We start from the raw sequence: 26,890 nt of genomic DNA on the forward strand, positions 1-26,890 counted from the left end.
ATAATCAGTGTGCACAGTAAAACACGGCTACTTTGGCGGTCAGCTATTTCAGATTTGCCTTCACCGTTTCTTTTTCAAACACTGGATCTGCTGTTCGAATATTCTCCTTCCGGCCCGGAGAGGCTTCTGTAGCTGGAGCTTGTGTTATTACATCAAGAGATAGTTCGTCCTCGACTCCAGCGAGAAAACGCTTCCGCGGCTCTTGACTCCAAAAGACCCCACCTCCTCCCGCGGACACGCACCGGACCCAGGCTGCAGCCCGCACCCTCGCCGGGGTCACAGCTGATTGGCTCGCGCCGTGGCCAAGGGCAGCGCGGCCTTCAGAGATCCGCGCGAGAGGATTGGTCACTGCAGACCCACCCCTTCGCCGATTGGGTGGGGCTTGGGGGCGGTGAAGACGGGGATTGGTGGAGCCCAGGGACGCAGGTTTATAAGCCTCGGCTGCCGGGGTGCCCGGACCTGCAGAGATGGCGACTACGGGCTGGCTTCTGGGCAGACGCGTGGCGAGTTGGAGGCTGCGTCCTCCGCTGCGGCTGCTCGCAGGCCTCGTTTCCCAACGGGCCCACTCGCTGTTGCCCGTGGACGATGCTATCAATGGACTAACAGAGGAGCAGAAGCAGGTAGGGCGTCTGATCCCCCGCCGCGGCCCCATCAGCGTGCTGGGTGGCAGCGCCAACTCCTCCTGGCACCCGTCCTGCCGCGAGCGCCTCGGGCACGGGAGCGCCTGCAGGGCACAAGCGCGGGCCTCGGCCCCACTCGGACCGCTAGGCCCTGCTCCCCGCATGAGGAGAGGGAGAGGGAGAGGGGGTTAGAAACTCTCCTAGGAGGCTGAAGAGTTGGCATGGCTGAGAGTTGGCATGGCTCTGTGCATATGGCAAAAAAAAAAAAAAACCCAAGCCGTCCGAAGGCGGACTCTTAACCTCCAAAAAGTTGTCTAAGCCTGTGCTTCTCCGCCTTAGTAAATCATCACTTGAGAAATCTCTTATTTTTTCACTCACTTCTGGATTGTTGTTATTGTTGTTGTTTAATGCACGAGCTATCCGCCACTAAGATCTGGCCCTATTGGGCAAAACACAGAGAAGAGTAAAGACTTGATACAACTGAACAGATGATCATATTCAGTTGCAGTGACCCGGGGGGCATGCTTGTGTATGTAGGCTTGGAGTTGACCTGGAACAAGATTCGCCTTTTGTCTTTGAGGAGGTACTAGAATCTTCCTGGACTACACTCTGGGTGAGCAATGAACAAGAATTCTCAGAATCACCTCTGGCAAAAAGGATTTCTCAGCAGGATTAGGACACTGTTTTATACTTGCTTGCACTCTAATGGTACCTGGGCAGGGTGCTTTCTTGGCATGCAGCTGAGCCTCACCAGGAGTGATGCCTGAGCACCACTGGGTGTGACCAAAAGCTAAGTTCACTGGTGGGAAAGAACCTGGCATGCAGTGCATAGAACTGAAGGAAGTGTGGCAGGAACTGAACTGGAGGGGGAGGGGCAGAGAGGGGAGAGTGGAGGGCAGGAGGGGAGTTCGGATGCTGAGAGGTAGGGGAAGGATGGGTCAGCAGGGGCCAGCTGGTGGGGCTCAGCTAAGCACAGTGGAAAGCCGTGGAATACTTGTGTAGGAGAGTTATGTTTTATTTGTTTATATTGGTTTGGGAGTCACAACTGATGGTGCTCAGTGTCTATCCCTGGCTCTATGTCCAGGGATCACCCTTGTTGCTCTTGGAAAAGTATATGGTGCCAGGAATTGAACAGGGGTCTGACACTTAGAGGGAACTGCCTTAAGCCCTGTCCTGTCTCTTCCCTGAGTGACATTTCAAAACAACCTTCATAGTGGGGATGTTGCTAAAGTGATTTAACATAAATAAGCCTTCCATGGGCAAGATCCTGGGTTTGATACCTGCCCTCCATGGCCCCCGAACACTGCTGGTGTGGACATGCCGGCACCTAAGCATAACCAGGTAAGGGACAGAGAGAACTAGCTCAGTGAGCAGAACACAATGCATATGTTCCTCAGCATGACATGGTCCATTGACCACTTCCAGGAATAAGCTGCTTAACACTCAGAGATATGGCTCCACCCCCGCCTCCAACAATGGAAGATTTTTGTTTCGTTTTCTTTTGTTGGGGGGGGCACACCCCAAAGTACTCAGGGCCTATTCTTGGCTCCACCCTCAGGAGTCACTCCTGATGAGGTTCTGGGGACCATATATGGTACCAGGCATTGAACATGGGTCAACCACATGCCGGTCAAGTGTCTTACAAATGACTAGTACTATCACTCTAGCCCCTAGTGGAAGATTATATGAGGCAAGGATCATTTCTGAGAAAGTTTACCTGGTGGAGCTTCCAGGTTTTAGCTTGATGCTTCCTGGTGAGGTTCCTTGTCCCAAACTGCATCCTCAGTCCTGGAGATGCTATCCTCAGCAGTATCAGACGGTTTCAACAGCATCTGTTCGCATCTTCCCTCCCCCCCGCCCCCCGCAGCTTCGACAGACCATGGCTAAGTTCCTTCAGGAGAACCTCGCCCCCCAGGCACAAGAGATTGATCAGAGCAATGAGTTCAAGAATCTGCGAGTGAGTTCTGGGGTCCATGCTGGGGAGTCGGGGGGCTGGGGTGCAGTCTGGGTGCTAAGGTGGAGGGAGTACAGTCTGGGTGCTGAGTTGGAAAGGTCTTGGGGGCCCTGCCCCTCAGAAGGGCTCACACAGTCTCTGGTACTGAGACTTCCCTAAAAATGCAGCCCCTTTCTGTGGAGTATTTGGGTTTCACTGGATATGACTGACTGCTGCTTCTCCCGCCTCATCACCCTGACTTCGTTCTGTTGGCAGGAGTTTTGGAAGCAGCTGGGGAACTTGGGAGTCTTGGGCATCACAGCCCCTGGTGAGTATAGTTGGGTTTTTTTTTCCCCACTAAAGAAAACTTTTTTCCATGCCCTTTAACACCCTTCCCAAAGGAAGAGGGACAGGAAGAGAAGGATCATGTTAGAAGAACTCCTGAATATCTTTCTCTCTTTAATACTCAAAGCATCTAGTAGCCCAGAGAAGAGTCTGTCCGGTGTTTATTTAGGCAGTGAAGTGAGAAAACAAAGGATCAGTGTATTTCTCTTGCATCAGAATACACAGACTTTTGAAATCAGTCTCCTTAATAGTGAGCTTTGGGCCAGAGAGATCGTTTAAAGGGCTAGAGCATGTCTTTGTATGCTGAGCCCTGGGTTCAATTCCTGGAACATCCTTCTCCACATTCCACCAGCACCCCCAGCACCACCACAAAACCATAAAACAAGGTGACTTGGGGATTTTAGAAAACTCTCTGGGTGAGCAGTTGTCTCAGTGCCTCACTTTCCTTGCTGTGTCCCTGAATCCCTAAGATGTGCCTTCCTGATAACAGGCAGGATCGCTGTCAGCTAATGTGTCCCTGTAGCAGCAGCCTTAGTTCTCTCTGCACACAGCTTGACCCAGGGGCTCATTTGGGAGCAGCCGGGGGTGGGAGGTGAGGGCGAAGCCTGCCTGAACGCCTCCTACATGCGTGACCAGATGACAAGTTAGTGGACTGGCCCTGCCCCAGAGCTTCTGAAGGAGAGGCCCGGCCAGGCTCGGGGTTCAGGGAGCACATGGCCATGCCAGCAGAGTGGATGAGGACCCCCCTCGACCTGGAGGTGGGAGCAGAGGTGGATCAATGTACTTACCACATCCTGCCTTCACCTCCTAGAGGAAGTTTAACCATCACAGAAAGTTACATAATGAGTAATGATTAAATGAAACTCCTTACACATTAACATGTCCCCATTTGAACATCACATGGCATGGGTGTGACTGCTGGGGATTCTCAAGCAACACTCTCCCGCTCTTAGGAGCCCCCATAAAGAATATACTTTTGGGGACCAGTGCAGTAGTACAGTGGGTAGGGCATTTGCATTGTATGCAGCTGATCCGCGTTCAGTCTCTGGCATCCCATAAGGTCCCCTGAGCCTACCAGGAGTAATTTCTCAGTGCAGAACCAGGAGTAACTCCTAAATACTGCTGGATGTGGCCCCCTCTCAAAGAGGAAAAAAAAAAGGAAAAGGAATCTATTGATGAGGACAAGAGATAGTCCAGGGACTGGAGTGATAGCACAGTGGGTAGGGTGTTTGCCTTGCTCGCGGCCAACCCAGGTTCAATTCCCAGTATCCCATATGGTCCCTGAGCACCGCCAGGAGTAATTCCTAAGTGCAGAGCCAGGAGTAACCCCTGAGCATCGCCAAGTGTGACCCAAAAAGATGAGAGAGAGAGAGAGAGAGTCCAATGGGCAGGATTGTTTGCCTTGCATGTCACCAGCCCAGATTCAATCCCCAATACCTTATATGATCAACTGAGCATTATGCTTCCTGAGCACAGAGCCAGGTGTGGCCCAAATAACAACAAGATTGTACTTCTGGGGGCAGAGATAGTCTCAGTAATTAAGTTGCATGCCTTGCATGCATTGACTCTGGTGCTATCCCCAGTACTCTGTGGTCCCCCAAGCATCATCTGGAGGCCTCGGAATCTCCCCAGAGTGGCCTGGGTATCCCCTAGCACTGTAGGATTCAAGTAGTGCTACATCCTTTTTGGGGGGCGGGGTGGTGAAAGGACTGGACCACACCCAGTGGTGCTCAGGGCTTACTCCTGCACTCAGGGATCACTTCTGATGGGGCTCTGGGGACCATACGTGGTACCTGGGTCAGCCATGGACAAGGCAAGTGCATTACTAGCTGTACTATCTCCCCAGCCCAACTATCTGTGACTTTTAAATTGTAGCAGCTCAGATTCTTTGGTTTTCCCTTAAGGTGTGTCTGTCATAAAAGGTATTGCTGGGGCTGGAGCAAGAACACAGCGGGCAGGGTGTTTGCCTTGCATGCGGCCAACCCAGGTTCGATTCCCAGCACCCCATATGGTTCCCCTGAGCACTGCCAGGAGTAATTCCTGAGTGCATGAGCCAAGAGTAACCCCTGTGCATTGCTGGGTGTGACTCCAAAAAAAAAAAAGGTATTGCCAAATTTTTTGTTTTAAACTACACTTTAACTGCTCCTAGGCAACAGGCAGAACCAGTTCTATGACCTTGAAAGGTGTCTGGGACAGATCCTGTTTGTCTGGCCTCATAGGAAAAGAAATTAAGTGCTGGGGTGTGGAGGGGTTCTCTGCTGCCAAGAAGTATGAGGTTCTTGTCAGTGTCACGACCTAACCTAACCCCCCCCCTTTCCCACGGCCCCACCTCCCCCTGCCTCTACTCCCAGTTCAGTACGGTGGCTCCGGCCTGGGCTACCTGGAGCACGTGCTGGTGATGGAGGAGATATCGCGAGCATCTGCATCTGTCGGCCTCAGCTACGGTGCCCACTCCAACCTCTGCATCAATCAAATCGTGCGCAATGGAAATGAGGCCCAGAAGGAGAAATACCTCCCAAAGGTGAGCGACTGGGATGAGAGAAACATGGGTCTTGTCGGAAGGTACAGCCACTAACCATGAAACATTCTCTCTCTCTTTGACTGGGGACAATCATCGGCTGCTTTTCATGGCTTCCTGCCCCAAACAAGTCACGGTTAGAAAAGGGTCAAGTCAGGGATTTACTTTAAAATTTTTCAGTGGGGAGCCAGAGAAATAGCATACAAGAGAAGGCCTTGCATGTTGCCTTGACCCTGGTTCCAATCCTGGGCAGCACATATGTTTCCCCAAGCACCACCAGTGATAACTGAGCACAGAGCCAAGAATTGCCCCTGAATTCCACTGGGTATGGCCCAAAAACAAACCAAGAAATTAAATATATCAGTCAAGGATCAGGGATGTAGCTTAGAGGTAAAACTCTTGCCATGCATTTGCCTTGTGTGTATGCTTGATACATGCCCCCCCCCAAATCGGGGCATCAATCAAGCTTTTGACACATCTGAGATCACACACGCCATAGCACTGTCACTGTGGCCTCCCTGTGGGCCAGTCTGGAGAGCAGTGCCTTTCCCAGATCCCAGGACATCACGGAGATGAGACCCTGGACAGTCTGAGTATCCAGGAGGATGATGGCTGGCCAGCAAGGAAGCTGTGCTTTCCTGGGATCTGCAACTTCGGATGTTGGCTTCTTCCCAGCTGCAGCAAAGGAGAAAATGGGAAGGAAGAGTCAGACCATTATGAAGGACCTAACTTGCTCTTCCTTCCTTTCCTCCTTCCTCCCTCCCTCCCTCCCTCCCTCCCTCCCTTCCTTCCTTCCTTCCTTCCTTCTTTTTGGGGGGGATCTACCTGACTATGGTGATGGACTATGGAAGACCAAGAATCGAATCTGCGGCTCCCACACGTTAGGCTCTCTTTGAGCTATCTCTCTACCATATATTAACCTTTTGACTGAAGGTTCTTTTATCATAAAAAGAGGTCCTGGGCAGGGAAGATTACACGTGCTTTGCATGTGCATGGTGCTGAATTCAGTTTACTGCCCCCTGTGCTCAACTCTGGCACTGCATGGCCCCTGTAAAGAAAATTAGAGTAAGGCTGCAACAATAGTATAGGGCAGAGCCAGGAGTGGACCCTAACATTGCTAGGTATGGCCCAAAAAACAAAAAAAAAAAAAAAAAAGAGAGAGAGAAAAGCAAAACCAAAGGAGGGCCAGAACCCCTGAGTGGCTCACTGGATACCTTTTCAGGGCTCTCTAAGAGCTGGAGTGCATGCGCCAGACCCAGGCTTGCTTCCTAGCACCACACTGTCTCCCAGCGTCGGTGGCCTTGGTGATCCCCAACACTGCTGGGCCAGAGCAGTACCAAGTTCACTATCATCAGCAGTGGTCCTGGAACCCCCCAAGCACTGCTCAAGAGATCCCCAAAATTAACAAGATGAGAACTAGCTTCGCCTGCAAAGAAAATAGGGGAGGAGAAATTTTGGGCCTTGTAGATATTCGGTTCCTCTTCTGAATATCTGCGTGACTCATCTGCTGGTATGAGAGAAGTCTGAAGGGGTGTCATGTGAGCAGGGCAAGATGCACTATCAGGAGGTCCTGAGTGTCCCCCAAAGTCATAACCAGCCCTTTGGGGTTCTCTTTGCAGCTGATCAGCGGTGAATATATCGGTGCTTTGGCCATGAGCGAGCCCAATGCTGGCTCTGATGTTGTCTCCATGAAGCTCAAAGCAGAGAAGAAAGGTGAGGGTTCTCTGGCCGTGGGAGTTAGAACAAGCAGTGAGAGCTGGTCAGGAGGAGGGGCTGTGTTTGGGGGAGCACTGCAGGATCCCTAGAACTGTCTCCTTGGCAGGGCAGCTTCTTGCTCAGTTAGATGGACTGGACAGGACAGGCCAACATGGCCGGAACCAGAGGCTAACTTCCTAATCTTTTAGGCGATCATTACGTCCTGAACGGCAATAAATTCTGGATCACCAATGGCCCCGATGCCGATGTCCTTATTGTCTATGCCAAGACAGACACCACCGCTGTGCCAGCTTCTCGGGGTATAACCGCCTTCATCGTGGAGAAGGTGAGCATGGGGAGAGAGACAGCAGCGATGTTCTTCAGCCGAGGGCCAACGTTGGCAGTGTCGTGCACTTGGCCAAGGCTCCCTGGGGTGAGCTGAGGCAGGCAAGCAGACGGGTTAGAAAGTGGCATCCTGGATGGTGGGCCTCTTCCTTAGAGCCACACTCTATAGGAGGACCGAGGAGAGAAGAGCCCTCTGTCTTTGTCTTCAGGGTATCATCGGTGGCCTGGGCGGTATCAGCTGCAAGAAACAAAAATGAGGGGAACACAGGTGGAGAGTGAAGGTGGCTTGAGGCAGATCTGGCGATCAGAGTCTGGAAGGAGCTAATGGGAATCAGAATGAGAAATGGGGCATCTGGGCCAAAGAGCTAGTACAGAGGGTAAGGGGGCTTGCCCTTGACACAGCGAACGTTGGTTCAATCCCTGGGCACCACATATGCAGTCCCTGGAGCACTGCCAGGAGTGATCCCTGATCAGAGCCAGAAGTAAGCCCAGGGCATTGCCAGGTCTGGACCAAAAGCCAAGAAAAGCAAAAGGGGGAGGAAAGGGGTTGGGGGAGTCTTTTTTTTTTTTCCTTTTTGGGTTACACCCAGTGATGCACAGGGGTTACTCCTGGCTCATACACCATATGGGATGCTGGGAATTGAACCCGCGTCGGCCACGTGTAAGGCAAATGCCCTACCCACCGTGCTATCGCTCCGGCCCCAGTTGGAGGAGTCTTGAGCTTGCTTTCCTCCGGGGGAGAAATGAGCCAATTACTGTTCAGTTAGGAGAAAGCAAAGAGATCAGTCCTCCGTATGGGCTGGGGATCACAGAGGTGGGGTTTCGGAGGGAGCTTCCTGTATGGGTGCCGAGAAGGCGGCAGCACCCTCCTCGGGAGAGGAGCTGAGATGGGAGGAGCGATGTGCGTAGCTCAAGGGGCCGGGCACAGATGGGAAATCTCAGTGCGAGTAGCACACAGGGATGCTCCACGGGGCTGTAGATGGGCCAGTCAGTCCTGGGTGGGGAGGAGCACTCGGGTTGACTGCCCCTGAAGAAAGAAAAGCAAGCCAGGAGGGGCAGAAGGATCTTGTGGCATTTCCTCTGGGAAGTGAGCGGTGCTGCAGAGGAGTCCAGGTGCTGGAACCCAGACTTCCAGGAACAGAGCTGCAGCCCGCAGAAAGGGGCTGCGTGCTCTGCGGCAGGACGCAAGCACGGGGGCTGACGGGACCTGATGGGGAGAGGGTCCCTTCCCTGGGGTCCTGCCTTCACTTGGCGGCTCGGGGGCTGCTCTGTATTCGAGGCTACCTTCTGTTCCTACAAAGGGGATGCCTGGCTTCAGCACCGCCAAGAAGCTGGACAAGCTGGGCATGCGCGGCTCCAACACCTGTGAGCTGGTCTTTGAAGACTGCAAGGTGCCTGGTGAGTCTGTGAGAATGGGGTACCCCTGTCCAGACCCCCTGGAAAGCTGAGAAAGCGCATTAAAGAAGCTCGTGTGGGACCCTAAACCTGAGGGTGCTGCAGGGAAGGCCGGCTTCCTGGGGTGGTGGGGGAGGAGGGGGACAGCAGTAACTGTGCTTCGCAGTTCAGCTCAGACCTTGGGCAGGGTAGATGGAACTCAGTGACTCAGCCCTTTCCTTATTGTGTGAAGCCCTAGGTTAGATCCCTAGCACAACAAAACAGAAACAAGGGGCTGGAGTGATAGCACAGCAGGTAGAACGTTTGCCTTGCACTCGGCCAACCCAGGTTCGATTCCCAGCATCCCATATGGTCCCCTGAGCACTGCCAGAAGTAATTCCTGAGTGCATGAGCCAGGAGTAACCCCTGTGCATCACTGGGTATGACTCAAAAAGAAAAAAAAAAGATTTATCAAAAACAAAAACGAAAAAACAATCTGGGCTGGTCAGATAGTGCAGTGATCAGATGCTTGCTTTGTACATTGCCCATCTGGGTTCAATCCCTGGCTCTACATATGGTCCCCAGAGCCCTCCAGGAGTGATCCCTGAGCGCAGAACCAGGAGTAAGCCCTGAGCACCAAGTGTTGCCACAAAATCAAAAAAAAAGGAAGAAGGAAGGAAGAAAGGAAGGAAGAAAGGAAGGAAGGAAGGGAGGGAGGGAAGAAGGGAAGAAGGGAAGGAAACGGGAGGAGATAGATCTCCTCCCTCATCTGCACACTGCCTGCACGGTCTGTATGAAGCCTCTGTTAATGCCACAAAACCCCCCTCTGAAGGAATGGGCAGATTCAGACTCTGAAAGGAGACAGTTCAGTGGGTGCTGGAATATTTTCCTGCCCCCGTCTAACTGAGAGGCCACACCCTTGGGCGCTGATGCAGTGGTTTGCTCACTCAGTCAGATTGCTCCATGCCTGCAGTCCACGACCCCAGTGTCCCCCACCTGGGACGAGGACATGTGGGTAACAGAGAATCCAGGGAAGGGGCCAGTGTGGGCTCCACCAGTCATGGCATTAAAGGCTCACATGTTAGTGCTATCTGTCCTCAGTTTCCTGTTCTTGCTGCCTCCCAGCCACAGTGTCCTAGCATGGGGGTTGGGGAGAGATGCCCAGCCGTTCCTGTCACCATGTGGATAGAGACTTTTCCATGTCACTGCGTGCATGAGGTGACCCTTGACCCAAGATCCAGAGGGTCTCATTTCCCTTGCGAGATTAGGTATTAAGAGAATTGGGCTGCAGGACTTCAGGCCAGACTTGCTTCTCTTCATCCCCTCCAGGGCAACCCAAGAAGAGAAGGGGAAGAGCTATACGTGGGCCTTGGTCTGGTCTGGGGAGTTGGGGACGGGCAACTCTAGCAGGCTCTCCTCGGTAAACCTCACCCGTTTCCTCACTGGAACACTAATTGAAAGCCAGGTGAATTCACACGGCCTTAGAGAGGGCCATCCCCATACCCCCAGACTTAAAAGAGATAGTCCAGTGGTCAAGACATTTGCCTTGCATCTTTCCAAGCCTCGCCCAAATCCCCAGTGGCTCATGTCATTCCTCCTTGCACTGTCCAGGGCCAACTCCTAAGCACAGAGTCAGGAATAGCTTCTGAGTACCACTGGCGGTAGCCCCCAAACCAAAAAGGTAGACAAACCAAACCTAAGAGTGTGCAGCAAAGCCAAGGCTGCAGACGCTACCTCTGAATGACCACCTCTCCCGGCAGCTGCCAACATCCTGGGTCATTTGAGTAAAGGTGTCTATGTGCTGATGAGCGGGCTGGACCTCGAGCGCCTGGTGCTGGCTGGCGGACCCCTTGGGTAAGTGCAAGGTTCAGGGGCATGGGATGCTAGGGTGCCCCTTGCCAGGTGGTGTCGCTGCAGCCTTCCCCCGGAGGCCAGAGGGGCTGCCTATTCCTCCTGGACACAGAAAGAACTTCTTTCTCTGCTGGGAAGATGGCTTCGTGGGTGGGGAAGCATGCTGTGCATGCAGAAATCCCAGGTTCGATCTCAGCACTGCCAGGGAGTGAGCCCTGAGCCCAAAGAAGTCATCAAGCACCCCTGGATATGATTTGTTCCAAACCAGCCAGCCAGCAGAGAAGCTCAACCCCACCCCCCACCCCCAACCCCTTGTGGAAGTCACACAGAAGGCAAACACGATTCAGTGACCAGGAAGGTGTGAGGGTCAGTGGCATAGAGACTGGGGTGTGACACAAGACACCCAGGCTTGTTTCCTCCGGTCCCGTCCGGGGATGGGCTTGGTCTGGGCAGCCACAGGGTGACTGCGAGGGTGACACAGTCCTCATCTTCCCTCTTCCCCTGCTCCGGGATTCCAGCTTGCACCCACCCCTGCCCTCCAGGCCTGTCCACACTGACCCTCTGCCCAGGCAGGCTGTGGGGGGCCGGTGAGGCATCTCTCCAGCGTCTTCCTCCTCCCCGGCAGCATCATGCAGGCCGTGCTCGACCACACGATCCCCTACCTGCACGTGAGGGAAGCCTTTGGCCAGAAGATCGGCCACTTCCAGGTGAGAGGGGGGGCTTGGGGGAGCTACAGCTTCCACTTTGGGGGCTGGAGCAAAAGCACAGAGGGTAGGGTGTTTACCTTGCATGCAGCCGACCCGGGCTCGATTCCCAGCATCCCATGTGGTCCCCCAAGCACCGCCAGGAATAATTCCTGAGTGAAGAGCCAGGAGTATCCCCTGTGCATCACCGGTTGTGACCCAAAAAGCCAAAAAAAAAAAAGAAAAGAAAAAAGCTTTCACTTTTCTTTCCTAAGTGAGGGAAGGCCACTGCTCTGGCCAGCAAGGTGAGTTTGAAGTGTGGCACGTGGGCCCAAAGGATCCTCTTGTCTCAGTTTCCCTTTGAGATGAAGTCAGCATGCTGGTGGTGGGGAGGCCTGTGGGAAAGGGGAGCAGCTTATTCTGTTTTTGTTGTTTTAAGATGCTATAGGCAGGGGCTGGAGAGATAGTCCAGGGGTTAAGTTACTTGCATTGCAGGTGGCTGACCCATGTTCAAGACCACATTCAGTCTCCTGAGCACTGCCAGGAGTGATCCCTAAACACAGCTGGTGTGACACCCCCCCCCCCCCAAATAAAATAACATGCCGCAGGCTGAGAGAAAGATAAACTAATAAAATGTTAGAGCTGGAAAGATAGCATAGCTAGAACGATAGGGGGTGGGGGCGCGGGGGGATAAGGCACTTGCCTTGCACACAACTGACCGCGGTTCAACCCCTTGTACCACACATGGTTCCCTAGCACAGGGCAAGTAATAGCTTCTGAACACCATTGGGTACAATCCAACATCCAACACCACCACCCCACCTCCAAAAAAACCCAAAAAAGATAAGTAATAATAACTGTTTGAATAAAAATAAAAGAGTGGGCCTAAATGCTAGCACAGCAGGGAAGGCACTTGCCTTGTGCATGGCCGGCCCAGGTTCCATCCACTGCCCTCCCAGAACTCCACTAGGAGTGATCCCTGAGCACCACCATGTGTGGCCCCCCACACCCAAAATAATAAACATAAACATAAACAAGTGAAGCTGCTGCAGGGGCTGGAGTGATAGCATAGCAGAGAGAGTGTTTCCCTTGCGCGCGGCCAACCCAAATTCAATCCCTGGCATCCCATATAGTCTACCCATGAACCACCAGGAATGATTCCTGAGTGCAGAGCCAGGAATGACCCCTGAGTATTGCCGGGCATGACTCAAAAAGTTATCACTGTTATCACTGTCATCCTGTTGTTCATTAATTTCCTCAAGCAGGCACCAGTAACGTCTCCTTTGTCCTAGCCCTGAGATTTTAGAAAGTGCCACATTGGAGGCTCTTTCAGGGTCAGGAGAATGAGACCCATCATTGTTACTGGTTTTTGGCATATTGTATACGCCACGGGGAGTTTGCCAGACTCTGCCATGTAGGCAGGATACTTTCGGTAGCCTGCCAGGTTCTCCAGAATAAAAACTAGATAATAAGATGTAGCGTGGCTGCAAATGTGGCCGCTCACTTCCGGGAGCTGGATTTTTAGTCTCTGGGTCTTAGCCATTGATGGGATTACACGGCACTGGGGGCAATTGGTGGGTGTAAAGCCTAGCTACTGGAAGATGGGGGATCTGGGTGGAGGAGGCCCAGTCCCAATCCAAGCAGGCTTAGAGATCTACACCCCAGGTCCCACACACCTGGGTTCCTCTGCTGGCTCCTTCATGCGTGAGGCTCGTCCGAACGTGTGGAGTGGTCTTAAGCATGGCTGTGGCTTTTTTACTCAAAAAGTAAAAAAAAAAGGTAAAGGCCCTCCCGTTGATCGTTGATTTGCTCGAGTGGGCCCAGTAACGTCTCCATTGGAGACTTTGTTGTTACTGTGTCTGGCATATCGAATACTCTCGGTAGCTTGCCGGGCTCTCCGAGAGGGGTGGAGGAATCGAACTCGGGTTGGCCATGTTGGCCGCAAAAAGTAAAAAAAAAAAAAAAAAAGGGCTGCTGTGGGGCCTGGCAAGGGTGGGAGGATGGAGGACATGTCACTGACATCCAGTGTGGCGGGACTCTCGCCTGCCTTTCATACCTGCACCTCCGCGTCCCCTGTCCCTGGTGAGGCCTCTGTCCTGCCGGCTGCTGCTGCTGTGTCAGTGCTAAGGGAGTGTGTTCAGCGGGGACCATAGCTCAACCTGTTGACGTGTGCCCTCTGTGTGCCCAGCTGATGCAAGGGAAGATGGCTGACATGTACACCCGCCTCATGGCCAGTCGGCAGTATGTCTACAACGTGGCCAAGGCCTGCGATGAGGGCCACTGCACCCCCAAGGTAAGGTCAGGCCTCAGAGGAGGGAGTCTGGGCCCCCGCTCCGTGAAGGCTGTCAGGGCCCCTGCTCACCCAGTGCCTCCCCGGCAGGACTGCGCCGGTGTGATCCTGTACGCAGCTGAGTGTGCCACCCAGGTAGCCCTGGATGGCATCCAGTGTTTCGGTGAGTGATCCCCACGTCCAGAGCCCGCAGCTGCCTTCAGAGAGATTTGCCCATCATGCCTCACTTTGTGCTTCTCCAGCCCAGCTGAGCTGGTGCCCTTAGGGCTCTTCTGCCCCGGGTGCTAGAAAGAGGGGTGCTTGCCCTGGGCCCTGGGGATGGACAGGGCAGGTTGGGCCCATCAGCAGCAGATGAGCTCAAACACCAGCCAGACGGCTTAGCTTTGGAGTCTGGCTCTGCCACTGGCCCTTCTGAGATCTGTGCAAATGCCTTTCACTTGACAGAGAGCTAGCACAAGGGTTAAAGTAGTTGTTAAGGTCCCCAGAGCACTACCAGGTGTGCCCCGAAGACAAAAAACAAAAGAAAAGGAATGCTGTGCTGTATCTTGTCCCCCTCCTACATGTCAGGCAGAAGCTCCCTCCTCTGGATTCCTCAGCACTCGAGTAACCCCCCACCCCCCACCCCCCACCCCCTCATCCACTGCTCTTCCCCAGGGGACTGTATCCCATGCCCTTTGCTGCCCTCTGCCCATCACTCTTCCTGGCCTCTCTCATCCCCACCTGATCCTGGCTGCAGGTGGCAATGGCTACATCAATGACTTTCCCATGGGCCGCTTCCTGCGAGATGCCAAACTCTATGAGATCGGGGCTGGCACGAGCGAGGTGAGGCGGCTGGTCATCGGCAGATCCTTCAACTCGGACTTCCACTAACCTGGAGACAAGCCGGCCACCCCCTTTCCCACCACCTAGATGCCTTTTCTGGGCAGGACAAGTGGCAGCAGTCCTTCTCTGCCGGAGGCAAGCTCACAGCTCAGATGTCCTGCTTCATCAGCCCTCTGGCCTCTGCAGGAGGACTCTAGCTCCCCGCCCCCCCACCCCCCAACCTGGCACCATGGGCCTCTGAGCCACGCCAGCCAGCCTGCGAACAGCGTCTGGGCATACTGAGAGGGCTTCGCCAACAGTCCTTGCCCTCCAACTCCCAGTCCTGTCGCACCCCCATCTCCAGAAAAGGTACCTGGGGCTGGAGTGATAGATAACACAGCTGGTAGGGCATTTTGCCTGCACACAGCCAACCCAGGTTCAATCCCCAGCATCCTATCTGGTCCCCCAAGCACCACCAGGAGTAATTCCTGAGCACAGAGCCAGGAGTAATCCTTTAGCTTTATTAGCTGTGGTCCAAAAAAAAAAAAATCCTGGATAAGTATTGGGGTTGCCCCTTTTTCTTGATGACCCTTTGGCAGGGCTATCTCTGCCCAAGTGAACTAGAAGTATTACCCTCTTCCCTTTAAACAAACTTAATTATTTCTTTTCTTCCTGGAGAACTCCCTCCACCCCCAAATCTAGCCTTTCTTTCTGCCCATCTTGTGGGCAGGCTTGTGAGCAAGCCCCTGTTCTGTGGCAACCCCCCTTCTCCCCCCACCCGGGATTCCCCGCTTGGAATGGACCTCTGGGATAAGGCCTCTCTGAAACCTGATGTGCCCTGATTCCACAGTGGGGCCAAGGCACCCCCATACTTGTGTGGGACCAGCCTGCACTGGGGCCGCAGCACCTCTGAGTACTACACTCCAGCCAAACACGTGACACCCACAGCTGCAGGGCGGGTTGGGGGGGGGGGCAGGCCTGGGTGGGCTGGCCGGATTCCAGCAGCTTCTGCCGGAGTACATTTCTCCGGACACCCTGTGGCTCCTTTTGTTACAACAGCACAGCGGCTTCTGCCATTTTGTATTAAAGGATTTTGAAGCAAAACTTACCTGCTGTTACACTGGTTGTTTGCAGGAATCAGTGTGGCGTGGCTTCCCTCCGGCTGCCTCCCCACCATGTCCGGGGAGAGTGACAGGGTGGGACTGAGGGGGGAAATCAGCCTTCAGGATGGAGGACATCTCTCCCCCCTCCCGCTACACACACCCACCTCCCCGCCCAGCCACTTAGAAAGGGAGCCCAAAGCTACATCTGTTTTGCCTTCCCAAGGTCAGAACTGGAGCTGGGAGGCAGAGCAGCAGAAATGGGGGGTGGGAGAATGTCAGCAGAGCCCCCGCACAGCCCCCTGAGTCCCGCCAGAGACAGGGCGAGGGTCCACCCCAGCTGGGTTCTCAGTGACTACTTGTTTTCTGGGCTGGCAGCCCAGAGGTGCCTGCTCTGGCTTTAGGTCCTGGCCTGGAGCCAAACCCCATTCACAGCCTGAGGCTTGCTTGAGCCTTGTCCAGTTCCAGCCTGAGTAGAGGACGCAAGACTTTGGGGCGCCGTCAGGTGCCAGCAGGGTGCAGGTGAACATGGCTGGAGTGGTCTGCTTGGGTTTCCTGCATAGCCAGAACCAGTCCAGACACACTCCGCATCTGACAGACGGAGATGTTCTGCCCTGTCAGTATTGGTCACGAAGACCGGTCACCGACTTGGGGAGAACGTGATTGTTCTCCTGATATGCTTTGTGTGAAATAAGAATGTTTAAAAATAAAACAAAAGAAAAAAAAGACAAGAGGCGTGAGTTGTGAATGTAAGAGTGGGGTGCGGGTGGGGGGGCTCTTGGCATACAGGATGTCAGTGAGCACCAGGCTACCCATCTGCCCCTTCCTGGAACCACCACTTCCAATCCCTCTTTTTTTAGGGGGTTGCCCTCACCCTATCCTGTCCTCTGATCCCCTTTGGACAACTATCCTGTTCTTGGTTTTCCTATTGTTTTTCCTGTGGAATGGCAAGGCAGAAGCTTGGACACACCCCGACCAGAACTAAACCTGCAGGGGGCTGGTGTGATATCACAGCAGGCAGGGTGTTTGCCTTGCACGCAGCCAACTTGGGTTTGATTTCAGTGGGTCCTGAATCGAATGACCTGCACGGGGTAATGATACGACCCAGGCAATCTATTAGAGCTCATTGGGGGCCTAGAGGACATTCCCCTAGAGACCTAATTCTAACACAGAATCAGGTAGAAGCAGCCCTTTGCCTCTGTTGTGACCTTTCAAGTCTCATTTTTCTTTTTCTTTTTTTTTGGGAGGGAGGGGGGTCATACCCGGCGATGCTCAGGGGTTACTCCTGGCTTTGCACTCAGGAATCACTCTTGGCAGTGCTTAGGGGACCATATTGGATGCTGGGAATCGAACCCGGGTCAGCTGCGTACAAGGCAAACGCCCTACCTGCTGTGCTATTGCTCCAGCCCCTCAAGTCTCATTTTGACCTATTACCGCTTGACCTTCGCAACAAACGTTTGGAGAGCAGGTTGCGCGGGGTCCCCCTGCCAAAAGCCTGGATTATCCCAGGGAGGAGCTGGACAGGTCGGCCACGCCCAGACGCCGCTCGGAACCAGAGCTGGTGCGTGCGCATCGGAGTTGAGAAGAAGCGCATCATGGTTTGAGAACGAACGGAATTTAAGCCCAATTCCTCCCAGGTAAGGAGTGAGGTGTCGCGACGCCCACCCGCGGGCAGGTACCAGGATCCTCCTCCGCGCTCTGCACCCAGGCACCGCACAGCTCCGCTCGGTTGGACCCGGCTGGGCGCGGCTCGGCGGGCACTGCGTGGAGTTCGCCTGCCCCCTGCCGGCCATCCGCAGGGTCGCAGGCGCGCAGTGCAGGCCACCCGGAATCTGGCTCCCGGTGGCGGGTCTCAGTGATGGATTTCAGGTTGCAGAGGGCTCCTCATTTGAGGGTGGGGGCGGTGGGTGGAGAGGAAACAGAGGAAACGCACCCAGCGATGCCCAAGGGTTACTCCTGGTTCTGCACTCAGGAATCTTCCGGGCGGGGCTCGGGGGTGGGGTCATATGGGAGGCCGGGGATGCAATCCCAGGTTGGCCGCGAGAAAGGCAAGCCTCCTACCTTCTGTATTATCGCTCTGGCCCTGAGCACCACGTGGCCAAAAAATCAGGGAAAAATAAATAAATACAAATCAAGAATTTGGAAAAAGCCGCTGCTTTTTATCTTTAAAATGTTTTTTTCTTGCTTTGTATCATTTCATACAAGATACCCTTTTTTGTAATTTTTTAAAAGTAGAAAGAGTGGAGCTGGAACCATAGCACAACGGGTAGGGCGTTTGCCTTGCACGTGGCTGAGCACGGCCAGGAGTAATTCCTGAGTGCAGAGCCAGGAGTAACCCCTGTGCATAGCCGGGTGTGACCCAAAAAGCAAAATAAAAATTAAATAAGGGGGGGCCGGAGCCATAGTACAGCGGGTAGGGTGTTTGCCTTGCACGCTGCCGACCTGGGTTCGATTCCCAGCATCCCATATGGTCCCTCGAGTGCAAAGCCAGCAGTAACCCCTATGCATCGCTGGGTGTGACCCAAAAAGCAAAAATAAATAAATAATAAAATAAAAGTAGAAAGAACAGAACAGGTTTCATTTTTTAAATTTTGTATGTTTTATGTTCACGATTTTAAAAGTATGATTCAAAATGCTTATTTAAAATAAGAATATCCTCCCCACTTTTTTGTGTTCCTCCTCATACCCAGAACAAAATTAAGTTGCTTTGGGTGTTTTGTGCTTGTTTTAATTTGGGGGACCTGCAGTGTGGGGAGGAAGCCAAGACTCCTGCATCCTTATACTCAGTTCTTTGAGCCCTTTAAGTGATATTGTCGTTGCTGTTGTTTGTTTGGGGCCACACCCAGACAATGCTCATGGCTTACTCCTGGCTCGCACTCAGGGATCACTCCAGGCCAGCTTGAGGGAACATACGGGGATAGAACCTAGGTCCCTGGAAACAAGGCAAACACCCTACCTGCTGTACTATTGTTCCAGCCTCTTTAAGAGCTATCTCATGGTAATTCACTTTATGTCTCTAAGTGATATACTTACGTATTCATTTCACTGCAGTCATTTCTAAAACCTAATTTATGAGAAACTCACTCCTTGCCTGTATCTTTCTCACTTCTTCAGACCGACATGACCCCAGGCCAGTATCCAGACATCTGAGAATCAGATTGGTGCAAAGTCCCCACCCCAAACCTGGCTCTCCTACAAAGCTGCTCACAAGTAGTGCTCCTCAGAACCCAGAGTCATACCTTTTCTAGAGGGGAGCCTTTCTTCCCTGGACTGCTTACCTGGTGCCCTTCCCAAGCTCGCCTCTCCCGCATCTACTACACACTGTCAGAATTTGCCAGGTATCTCCTAAATAAAATTTCTTGGATCCATGAGAACCTTACAACTGGTCAGTCCACACCCCCTCAATCCTTCCTCCATATCATGCTCTCAGCCAAATTCTTCCACGTTCCCTGCACCTCTGAGAGTTCTGGTTTTGCAAGGCAAATGTGACTGGCTGGCCTCTGCCTTCCACTGGACACAGCCTCTACCTGTTGTGTGATCACTGCAATCTGCCTTCAGGACACTGTTACTTTGTCCCTCTGCTGAAAACATCCAGGCCTTCTTCCTGTTTCTACTGTCTTAATCCCTCAAGACTCAGTCGGGGACTTTCTCCTTCGGGAAGATATCCCTTCTCTGTGTCGTCACTTGTCCTCACTCTGCCCATCCTGTTTGGGATTCCTTTATGCTCCCTCTGGGCATGTCTGCATCTGCGGGCTCCCCACAGCTCTGCTTCCCTCTGGGGGTCCGTGTCCCCTGACCTGGAGACCCAGGGGTGTGTTATCTTGCCTTGATGGGCTCACCGCCCAGCAGAATTCCTGGCACATAGTAGGTGCTCAGGAAACACATAATTGGGAAAGTAGATGGGTGATTGTGTGATACTCAGCTCACAGTCTGCTACTCCCGTGATCATTTCTGTCTGTGATCACCATTGGGTATATTGTGAGATCTTTCAGGTCAAGACTCTTCTCCCTTATCTGAAACCCGACCACTACCACGAATGAGCTCGAGCCCTCTGTGACTATGTTCCTGCTGAATGAGTAAAACAACAGGTGGGCCAGAGTGCTGGCTTAATCCCTGGAGTTGGCAGAAACAGCAGGGCCAGCCGGCCTTGCCCAGCCCTGCCTTCCCCAGGCCTCTCACCCTGGAGTGGCCAGGGCCCAGCTGCAGAGAAGAGGCCCTCGCCCCCATCATTTCTTCGATCAAGTGAGAAACAGAAAAGCCCATCTTCTGCCAGCTGAGGACAAGAAGCGGCCTTGGGGGCCAGGGAGAGAGAGAATATATTCCACTGAATATATTCTCTGCATGCAGGAGACCCTGCCCCACCCCCAACCACCACCACCACCTCCTCTGCTCCTGATGCCAGCAGCACCAGGAACATGCCCCGAGCACAGAGCCGCGAATAGCCCCTGAGCACTGCCAGGTGTCGGCCCACCCCCCAAAATGGAACTTGGATGAAAATAGGAGTCAGAGTGGGCAGACTCACCTTTTCTTTCCTCTTGGGTAGAGTGTGTTGTCTCTGCAGAAGCATGTGTGACAAGGATAGGCGCTGTCTAAGAAAGGTAACGAAACGAAGGCCTGTAGGGACTGAGTGAGAGGCACTTGCCTTGAATTCAACCAACCCTGGTTCAATCCCTAGCACCAGATATAATCCCTAGAATATCACCAGGTGTGGCCCAAACCATCACTCCAAAAAAGAAAGAAATTGGGGGGGAGGGAGAGTTTAAGGTGCTTGCCGTGGATGTGGCCAACCCTAATTTGATTTGAAGGCACCTCATATGGTTTTTCTGAGCACTATTAATGTGGTACAGAACCCCCTAAACCCTCCAACACCATCCAATCACAAACCTGTGCGCCCAGCACACAGGGCTATGATGAGAACATTTATCTATTTTGGTGGGGGCCACACCTGGTGGTGCTCAGGGCTTACTCCTAACTCTGCACTCAGGGATCACTCCTGGCAGGCTCAGAAGGTCAGTCAAGTACAGTCAAGTGCTCCACCCACTGTACTATCTTTCTGGCCCCCGAGGAGTATATTTCAAGTCACCAGAAGTTCATGGGCAGCACCTTCTTCCCAGGATACCACATCCTGAATTCAGTGACCATCCTCCCCTCCCCTTCCTTCCATTGTGTGTATCTATCCCTACACAATATGATTTCCATCCCAGTTTTTAAGCTCGTTTCGCCATCGGACTGATGCAACGTATATTCTTCTGTCTTGCTTTTTTGGCTCATCAATTTGTATTGTTTTCAAAGATCCATTTTGTTAATGAGTAAAGCTATAATTTGGTCTGGTTTCCCTCTCCCAGCCCCCCATTTTTGGGTGTAGTATCTCATTGTATGACAATACTACAACTTAATTAGCCATTCAATGTTGATGGGCATTTGAATTGTCTCCAGCTTGGGGCTCCGCTAAACCACTCTCCTGGCAGTTTTCTCCAGCCACATGCCCAGGGATAGAACTTCTGTGTTGTAGGGAACACACCTGATCATGATTCCAAACAGTCTTCCAAAGCCGTCCTCTGCCCGAGTCAGGGAGAGAGTCATCGGGCTGAACAAAAACAATGCTGAGGCTCAGGTTCCACCCTCAGCACCACAGGGCCCTGGTACCACCAGGGGCAGCCCCTGAGCACCAGTAGGGGTGGCACCCCAAATGGACTGTAGCACTGTAGCACTGTCCTCCCGTTGTTCATCGATTTGCTTGAGCGGGCACCAGTAATGTCTCCATTGTGAGACTTCTTGTTACTGTTTTGGCATATCAAGTATGTCATGGGGAGCTTGCCAGGCTTTGCCATGTGGGCGGGATACTTTTGGTAGCTTGCTGGGCTCTCTGAGAGGGACAGAGGAATCGAACCTGGGTCGGTCGCGTGCCAGGCAAATGCCCTTCCCTCTGTGCTATCGCTCCAGCCCCCAAATGAACTAAAAAACTAAAAAAAAAAAAAGTAGTCCTGTGTCTATATATTTTGGGAAGATGCCACCAATGGGGCTGGGTGGCAGGCCAGCCCAGGACAATTCCATGAGCATCGTTCCAGCAGACGGGGAAAGTCAGATGATGGAGTGCATCTCTTCATTCCAAGGAGGTCCAGGCCTGTAGGCCCCATAACCATGAACTGAGTAAGCTACGTGCTTTGCCTGGACCAGGGGCTGGGGCAGCATTCTGAGTTAGCAGTCACAGGCCTGGGAAAGGACAGCGAGGGCTCTACCTCCTCTGTAGCTGAGGACAGGGAAGGGAAGAATCTACACAGTTCAGTGGGAGTTTTCTTGACAAGAAGGATATTCCCAGCCCAGGGGGAATTGGGCTCTGCCCCAAACCGCAGAAGCAAACACAGTGCATCCAGACACAAAAGTGCCCAAGTGGCCTGTGCCCATCCAGGGGTCAACGGTGGTGCATGCGACCCGTCACACACCAAGCGCCAGGCTGCAAGGCAGAGAGGCAGGGAGGAGAGCCTACAGCTGCCCACAGGAGATAAGCTCCATTTAGCCCCCACCCCGCCCACCAGGAGCACCCTACAATGTCTTTGCCAACACTCCCAAGAGACACCCATATGTTTGTTTGTTTGTTTTTTAAGTTTTTGGGCCACACCCAGCAATGCTCAGGGTTCACTCCTGGCTCTGTGCTCAGGAGTCACTCCTGGTGGTGCTTGGGGGACTATATGGGATGCCGGGGATCGAACCCAGGTTAGCTGCATACAAGGCAAATGCCCTCCCCACTGTGCTATCGCTCCAGTCCTGCCACTCAGGTTTTCTGGACACCTGGAGCCCCACCCTAAATGCTTGTTCTATTTATGGAAATAGGGTAGCTAAGTCTTAGATCTGTATGTGAGCTCTATCTGAGACTGGCCAGGACTGCGTGTACCGTGGCTTCCTTGAGATGTGGAATTAAATGTATCATACAATGAATTAAGTGTTGCAATAGGGGGAGGAGAGAGTGGTGGAGGCACGAGAGAGGAGAGTTTGTCCTCCATAACAGACCTGCAGCCTGTCCCTCTTTCCAGACTGTAGGTCCACAGTGGAAGGGTGTGGGGGCCCAGCCCTTCCCAGGTTGCTAATTAAGTCTGTCGGGAAATGACTTTTATAGGACTACGGGTTGCCTCAGACAGTGGGTCTCTGCTCCCTGACCTTGAAACTGCTCCCAAAGCCCAGTTGGCACCAGGTTAGGCTCAAGAATCACTAGCCACAGACTCAGCACATGACATCCCTCTCCTCTTTCTCCCTGACCCCCACCTCCTGGGGCTCCGTTTTTTGGGGGGAATTAGGCTCACCCTGGAGATGATCCAGGGTTACTCCTGGCTCTGCGCTCAGGAATTACTCCCGACAGTGTTTAGGGGATCATACAGGATGCAGGGATCAATCCCAGATCAGCCAAGTGAGAGTACAAGGCAAACACACTCCCCACTGTACTATCTTTCGGGCCCTAAGAATGCTCCCTCTTTTCTGAAAGCAAGGAGGGCCCTTCTGGACCTCTGTGCAGAGTGTCTAGGGGCAAAGAACCTGCCACACACAAGGGGCCTGTCAGCAACCACCATGGGGCAGCCATTCCCTTTTCATCCCATGGAGCAACACCCCCTGCCCTGCCCAGAGTGGAAGCGTCCCTCCTGGGGGTGGGCAAGGGTCCTGGAAGGGGGCCTTAGGCCTGTTGTCAACAGCTATAAGACAGCTGAAAAGAGGGTCAGATAGTACTGTAAGTAGGGGACTTGCCTTGCATGCGGCCAACGGATTTGATCCCAGGCATCATATATGGTCTCCAGAGCCCACCAGGAATGATCCCTGAGCACAGAGTGAGAAGAAAGCCCTGGGGCTGGAGCAGTGGGGAGGCAGGTGTTTGCCTTGCACACAGCTGACCCGGGTTCAATCCCCGGCATCTCATATGCACTCCCCCTCCCCCCAAGTACCGCCAGGAGTAATTCTTGAGTGCAGAAACAGGAGCATCACTGGGTGTGACCCAAAAAGGAAAGAAAAAAAAAGAAGAAGCCCTGAACACTGCTGGACCATTTGAAAGGCTGTTTGGGACGGGAGAGATTGCACAGCAGGTAGGGGCTTGCCTGGCACCCTGTTGACCTGGGATCAATCCCTGGCACCCTGTATGGTTCCCTGAGCACCACCAGGAATGATTCTTGAGTGTAGAGCCAGGAGTAACCCCCTGAGTATTGCCAGGTATGGCCCCCAAACCAAAAACCCCCACAAAAGTTGAAAGGCGTACTGTTAGCCCACCTCCCTTCCCTGCCCCTTCCCCTCAAAGGGGCTGGCGGGAAGACACTGGCTCTTCGAGGGGCCCCCCTAATGTCCCAGGAAACTCCCTCTTCTGCATGGGCTCTGAACATCGCCTGCACTGATGTCCCCCACCCCGTACTCTACATTCCTACAACTGCCACCCTCTCCGGAGCTCCAAGGCTGGGAGCCACTCCTGTGGGCTCAAGTGCCCCCACAGGGACCTCTGATATGTCCCTCTCCTCTACCCAGCGTCCCCCCCACAGCTCCCCACTCCCATGAGGCAGAGCAGTCACCCAGCTCATTTCCCCGCCACTGGACCTGCTTGTCCAACCTCCTGCCCCCCAACTGACTCACCCAAGATCAGACCATGCAATGACCTTCAGCCACCCAAAGTGACCTTTAGCCACCCAAAAGTGACTGAGTTCCTTCTCACTTTTTATTGACTGGTCATTTGAGGAAGGGGGGAGGGGGTTGGGATTAATGGGCAAAGTGGCAATTGGCATAAAGGAGTTTGCATTTTCCTTGGGAAAAGGAGTTTGCATTTTCCTTGGGGAAAGAGCCTAAGGGAGAGGAAATAGATCCTTTCAAAAATACCACTGGATTCTAAGGGGATCCATTCTTTAAGGCCCAGCAGGAGTTTGGCTTTCCACATAGATCTAGCCTGGGGTGACAGAGATACCCACCCAATAAATACTTGCATAATGAACTCTTGCTCATTAGGCTGGAGGAGGGTAATGGCCTCTCTTCCTGCGGCCCTCCACTGTCCTTATCCAGAGGAAATCAGATTGAAATGCAATTTCTTTTTGTTTGGTTTTTTATTTTTGGGGGGTCACACCCAGCCATGCCCAGGGGTTACTCCTGGCTCTGCACTCAGGAATCACTCCTGGTGGGTCCGGGAACCGTATGGGATATTGTGGATCGAACCAAGGTTCGCTGCATGCAAGACAAACACATGACTCGCTGTACTATGACTCCGGTCTCAGAGCTGCAATTTCAAGAACAGCTTTGCCAGGGATGTATAGAAGTGGTAGGGGAAATCCCTAGATTGCCTTGAACTAACAGCTGCCATGTTTGCAGTAACAACTAAAGAAGCGGGGTTCTGGGACCACAGACACTGGCTTCTTGGCTGCAAGAGTCAGATCTTTCTTTTTCAGTTTCTTTTTTTTTTTTGGAGGGCCCACACCCTCCAAACTGCTTGTGATGCTCAGGGCTTATTCTTCCTGGCTCTGTGCTCAGGGATCATTCCTAGTGGTGCTCAGGAAGACCATCTGGAGTGCTGGGGATCCAACCAAGGTTAGCTGTGTGCAAGGCAAGTGCCTTACAGGCTGTACTAACTCTCCAACCCCCAGAATCAATCCTTTGGAAGCCAAAACTATTGTAATCTAGAACTGAATGAGTCAGTGTTACAGTAAAAATACCACAACCCCCCTCCCCTAAACACTAGGTTCTGAGGCCAAGCTAACATCCCTGAATGCAGGTAAATGGGGCTAAGAGGAATGATTCGTAGGGTAGCGAGCAGGGTCTGGCACAAAGTGTGGCTACAGGAGGTGGTCTGCTAAATGAATCTAATCTAAAGTTAAAGTCCAGAGCACGGACCACCTGGCAAAGCCGTCAGACTGGCAGGGAGAGCCAACCAGCAACACTGGCTGAGGTTTGGTGTCTCTGCCAGTCACATATTTATTCATGCATCATTCAGAGTTGTTCCTGACACACTGCATTGTGCAGGGCCTCCTCCAGGCAGCAGCTGGGGAGACTGCAGGACGAGGGCAGAGGAGGATCTCGCCTTCGCCTCCCTGGGGAGCGGGTAAGGCCGACGCCTGGCTCTACCCAGGAGCCTGGGCTGATCCTGCAGATCTGAGGAGGCAGGAAGGAGCTGGGCACGCTCCAGAGGGAGCTTCCAGACCGGGCGGCCCGGGAATCTGTTCTAGATTCACATCTTTATTCTGACAGTCAGCAGGAGGCACAGAAGCATTTGGGCAAGAGGGAGATATAGACTGCCATGGTTTGGGAAAGATCCCTCTGCATGGGTGTGACAGAAAAGAGGACTCGGGACTTGGGTGGTGGGGGGGGCAGCGATGAATAGGAGGTTGCAGGAAAGGGGGGGTGCAGGAGAGGGATGAGTGCCAAGAACAGGGATGCATGACCACAGCCCAGTGTTTGGTGAAGGATTAGATTGAGTTGGTGGCTGTGGAGGGGAAGAGGCGTCAAGGATGATTAGCAGCTTCCTAGTTTTTAAAATTGGGTGGCAGGAGCTACCTCCCTGCGCTGACACCACCGCCCCCAGTTGAAACACTGGTGGAACCGCTGGGTTTGTCTGTAGTTGGAAGTTGGTTGAAGTGTATCTGATGTTCCTGAACAACCACATTGTTATTTCAGTATCAAAATGAGTGCAGAGAGCAGGGAAAGGGGACTTGTGATGAAGCTCTGCAAAAGGGGTGTTCTTTTAAGAAAGAACTAGGACAACGTGCTTGCAACATTTTGTCCCCAATCTCATAGAAGTGAATGTTTCTCACTCCAACTTCATGTGTAAAATCCAAATTAACTACTAAGATATAATCTGGAATTTTTTTTTTGCTTTTTTTGGGTCACACCTGGCGATGCACAGGGGTTACTCCTGGCTCTGCACTCAGGAGTTACTCCTGGTGGTGCTCAGGGAACCATATGGGATGCTGGGAATCGAACCCGGGTCGACCGCGTGCAAGGCAAACACCCTACCCGCTGTGCTATCTCTCCAGCCCCAAATCTGGAAATATTTTTTGCCTCAAACTGACTATTAAATCTGGAAATTTTTATCCAGAAATGAAAAGAGGCATATTGGAGCCTAAATCCCAGTGCTACTGGTTTTTAGCTGTACGACTCTGGGCAAGTTCTAGACCTCTCTATGTTAGTTTTCTCATCAATAAAAAGAGATTAGTAACATGTAACTATTTCATAAGACTGGTTAAGCTTAAAAGCGAGTGCATAAAGAATGTTTTGGGAGGGTCGTCTACGGCCAACAGTGCTCAGGTCTTACTCCTGACTCTGAACTCAGGGATTACTTCTAGAGGGGCTTGAGGAATTATATGGGGTGCCAGGGATAGAGCCCAAG

General features: G+C 52.9%; 1 protein-coding gene across 1 annotated transcript; it reads left to right on the top strand.

Moving 5' to 3' along the window:
* The first annotated feature begins 450 nt into the window (after window positions 1-450).
* IVD (isovaleryl-CoA dehydrogenase) lies at window positions 451-15,563 on the top strand. The gene is made up of 12 exons (XM_056133424.1): window positions 451-620; window positions 2,488-2,577; window positions 2,830-2,881; window positions 5,250-5,419; window positions 7,036-7,129; window positions 7,321-7,457; window positions 8,758-8,854; window positions 10,591-10,684; window positions 11,307-11,388; window positions 13,553-13,657; window positions 13,745-13,817; window positions 14,391-15,563. The coding sequence occupies exons 1-12, from the start codon at window positions 468-470 to the stop codon at window positions 14,522-14,524; spliced, it is 1,281 nt and encodes a 426-aa protein (XP_055989399.1). The 5' UTR covers window positions 451-467; the 3' UTR covers window positions 14,525-15,563.
* Window positions 15,564-26,890: the final 11,327 nt, after the last annotated feature.

The sequence above is a fragment of the Sorex fumeus genome, unplaced genomic scaffold (genome assembly GCF_029834395.1).
Source record: "Sorex fumeus unplaced genomic scaffold, SorFum_2.1 ptg000098l, whole genome shotgun sequence".
NCBI classification, from domain to species: domain Eukaryota; kingdom Metazoa; phylum Chordata; class Mammalia; order Eulipotyphla; family Soricidae; genus Sorex; species Sorex fumeus.

What these genes read in the sequence shown, in the direction of transcription:
- IVD (XM_056133424.1), top strand. Translation starts at nt 468, where the DNA reads ATGGCGACTACGGGCTGGCTTCTGGGCAGACGCGTGGCGAGTTGGAGG. An exon ending in TAACAGAGGAGCAGAAGCAG is followed by an intron (nt 621 to 2,487) that starts GTAGGGCGTCTG and finishes CGCCCCCCGCAG; the next exon opens with CTTCGACAGACCATGGCTAA. An exon ending in CCGCCTTCATCGTGGAGAAG is followed by an intron (nt 7,458 to 8,757) that starts GTGAGCATGGGG and finishes GTTCCTACAAAG; the next exon opens with GGGATGCCTGGCTTCAGCAC.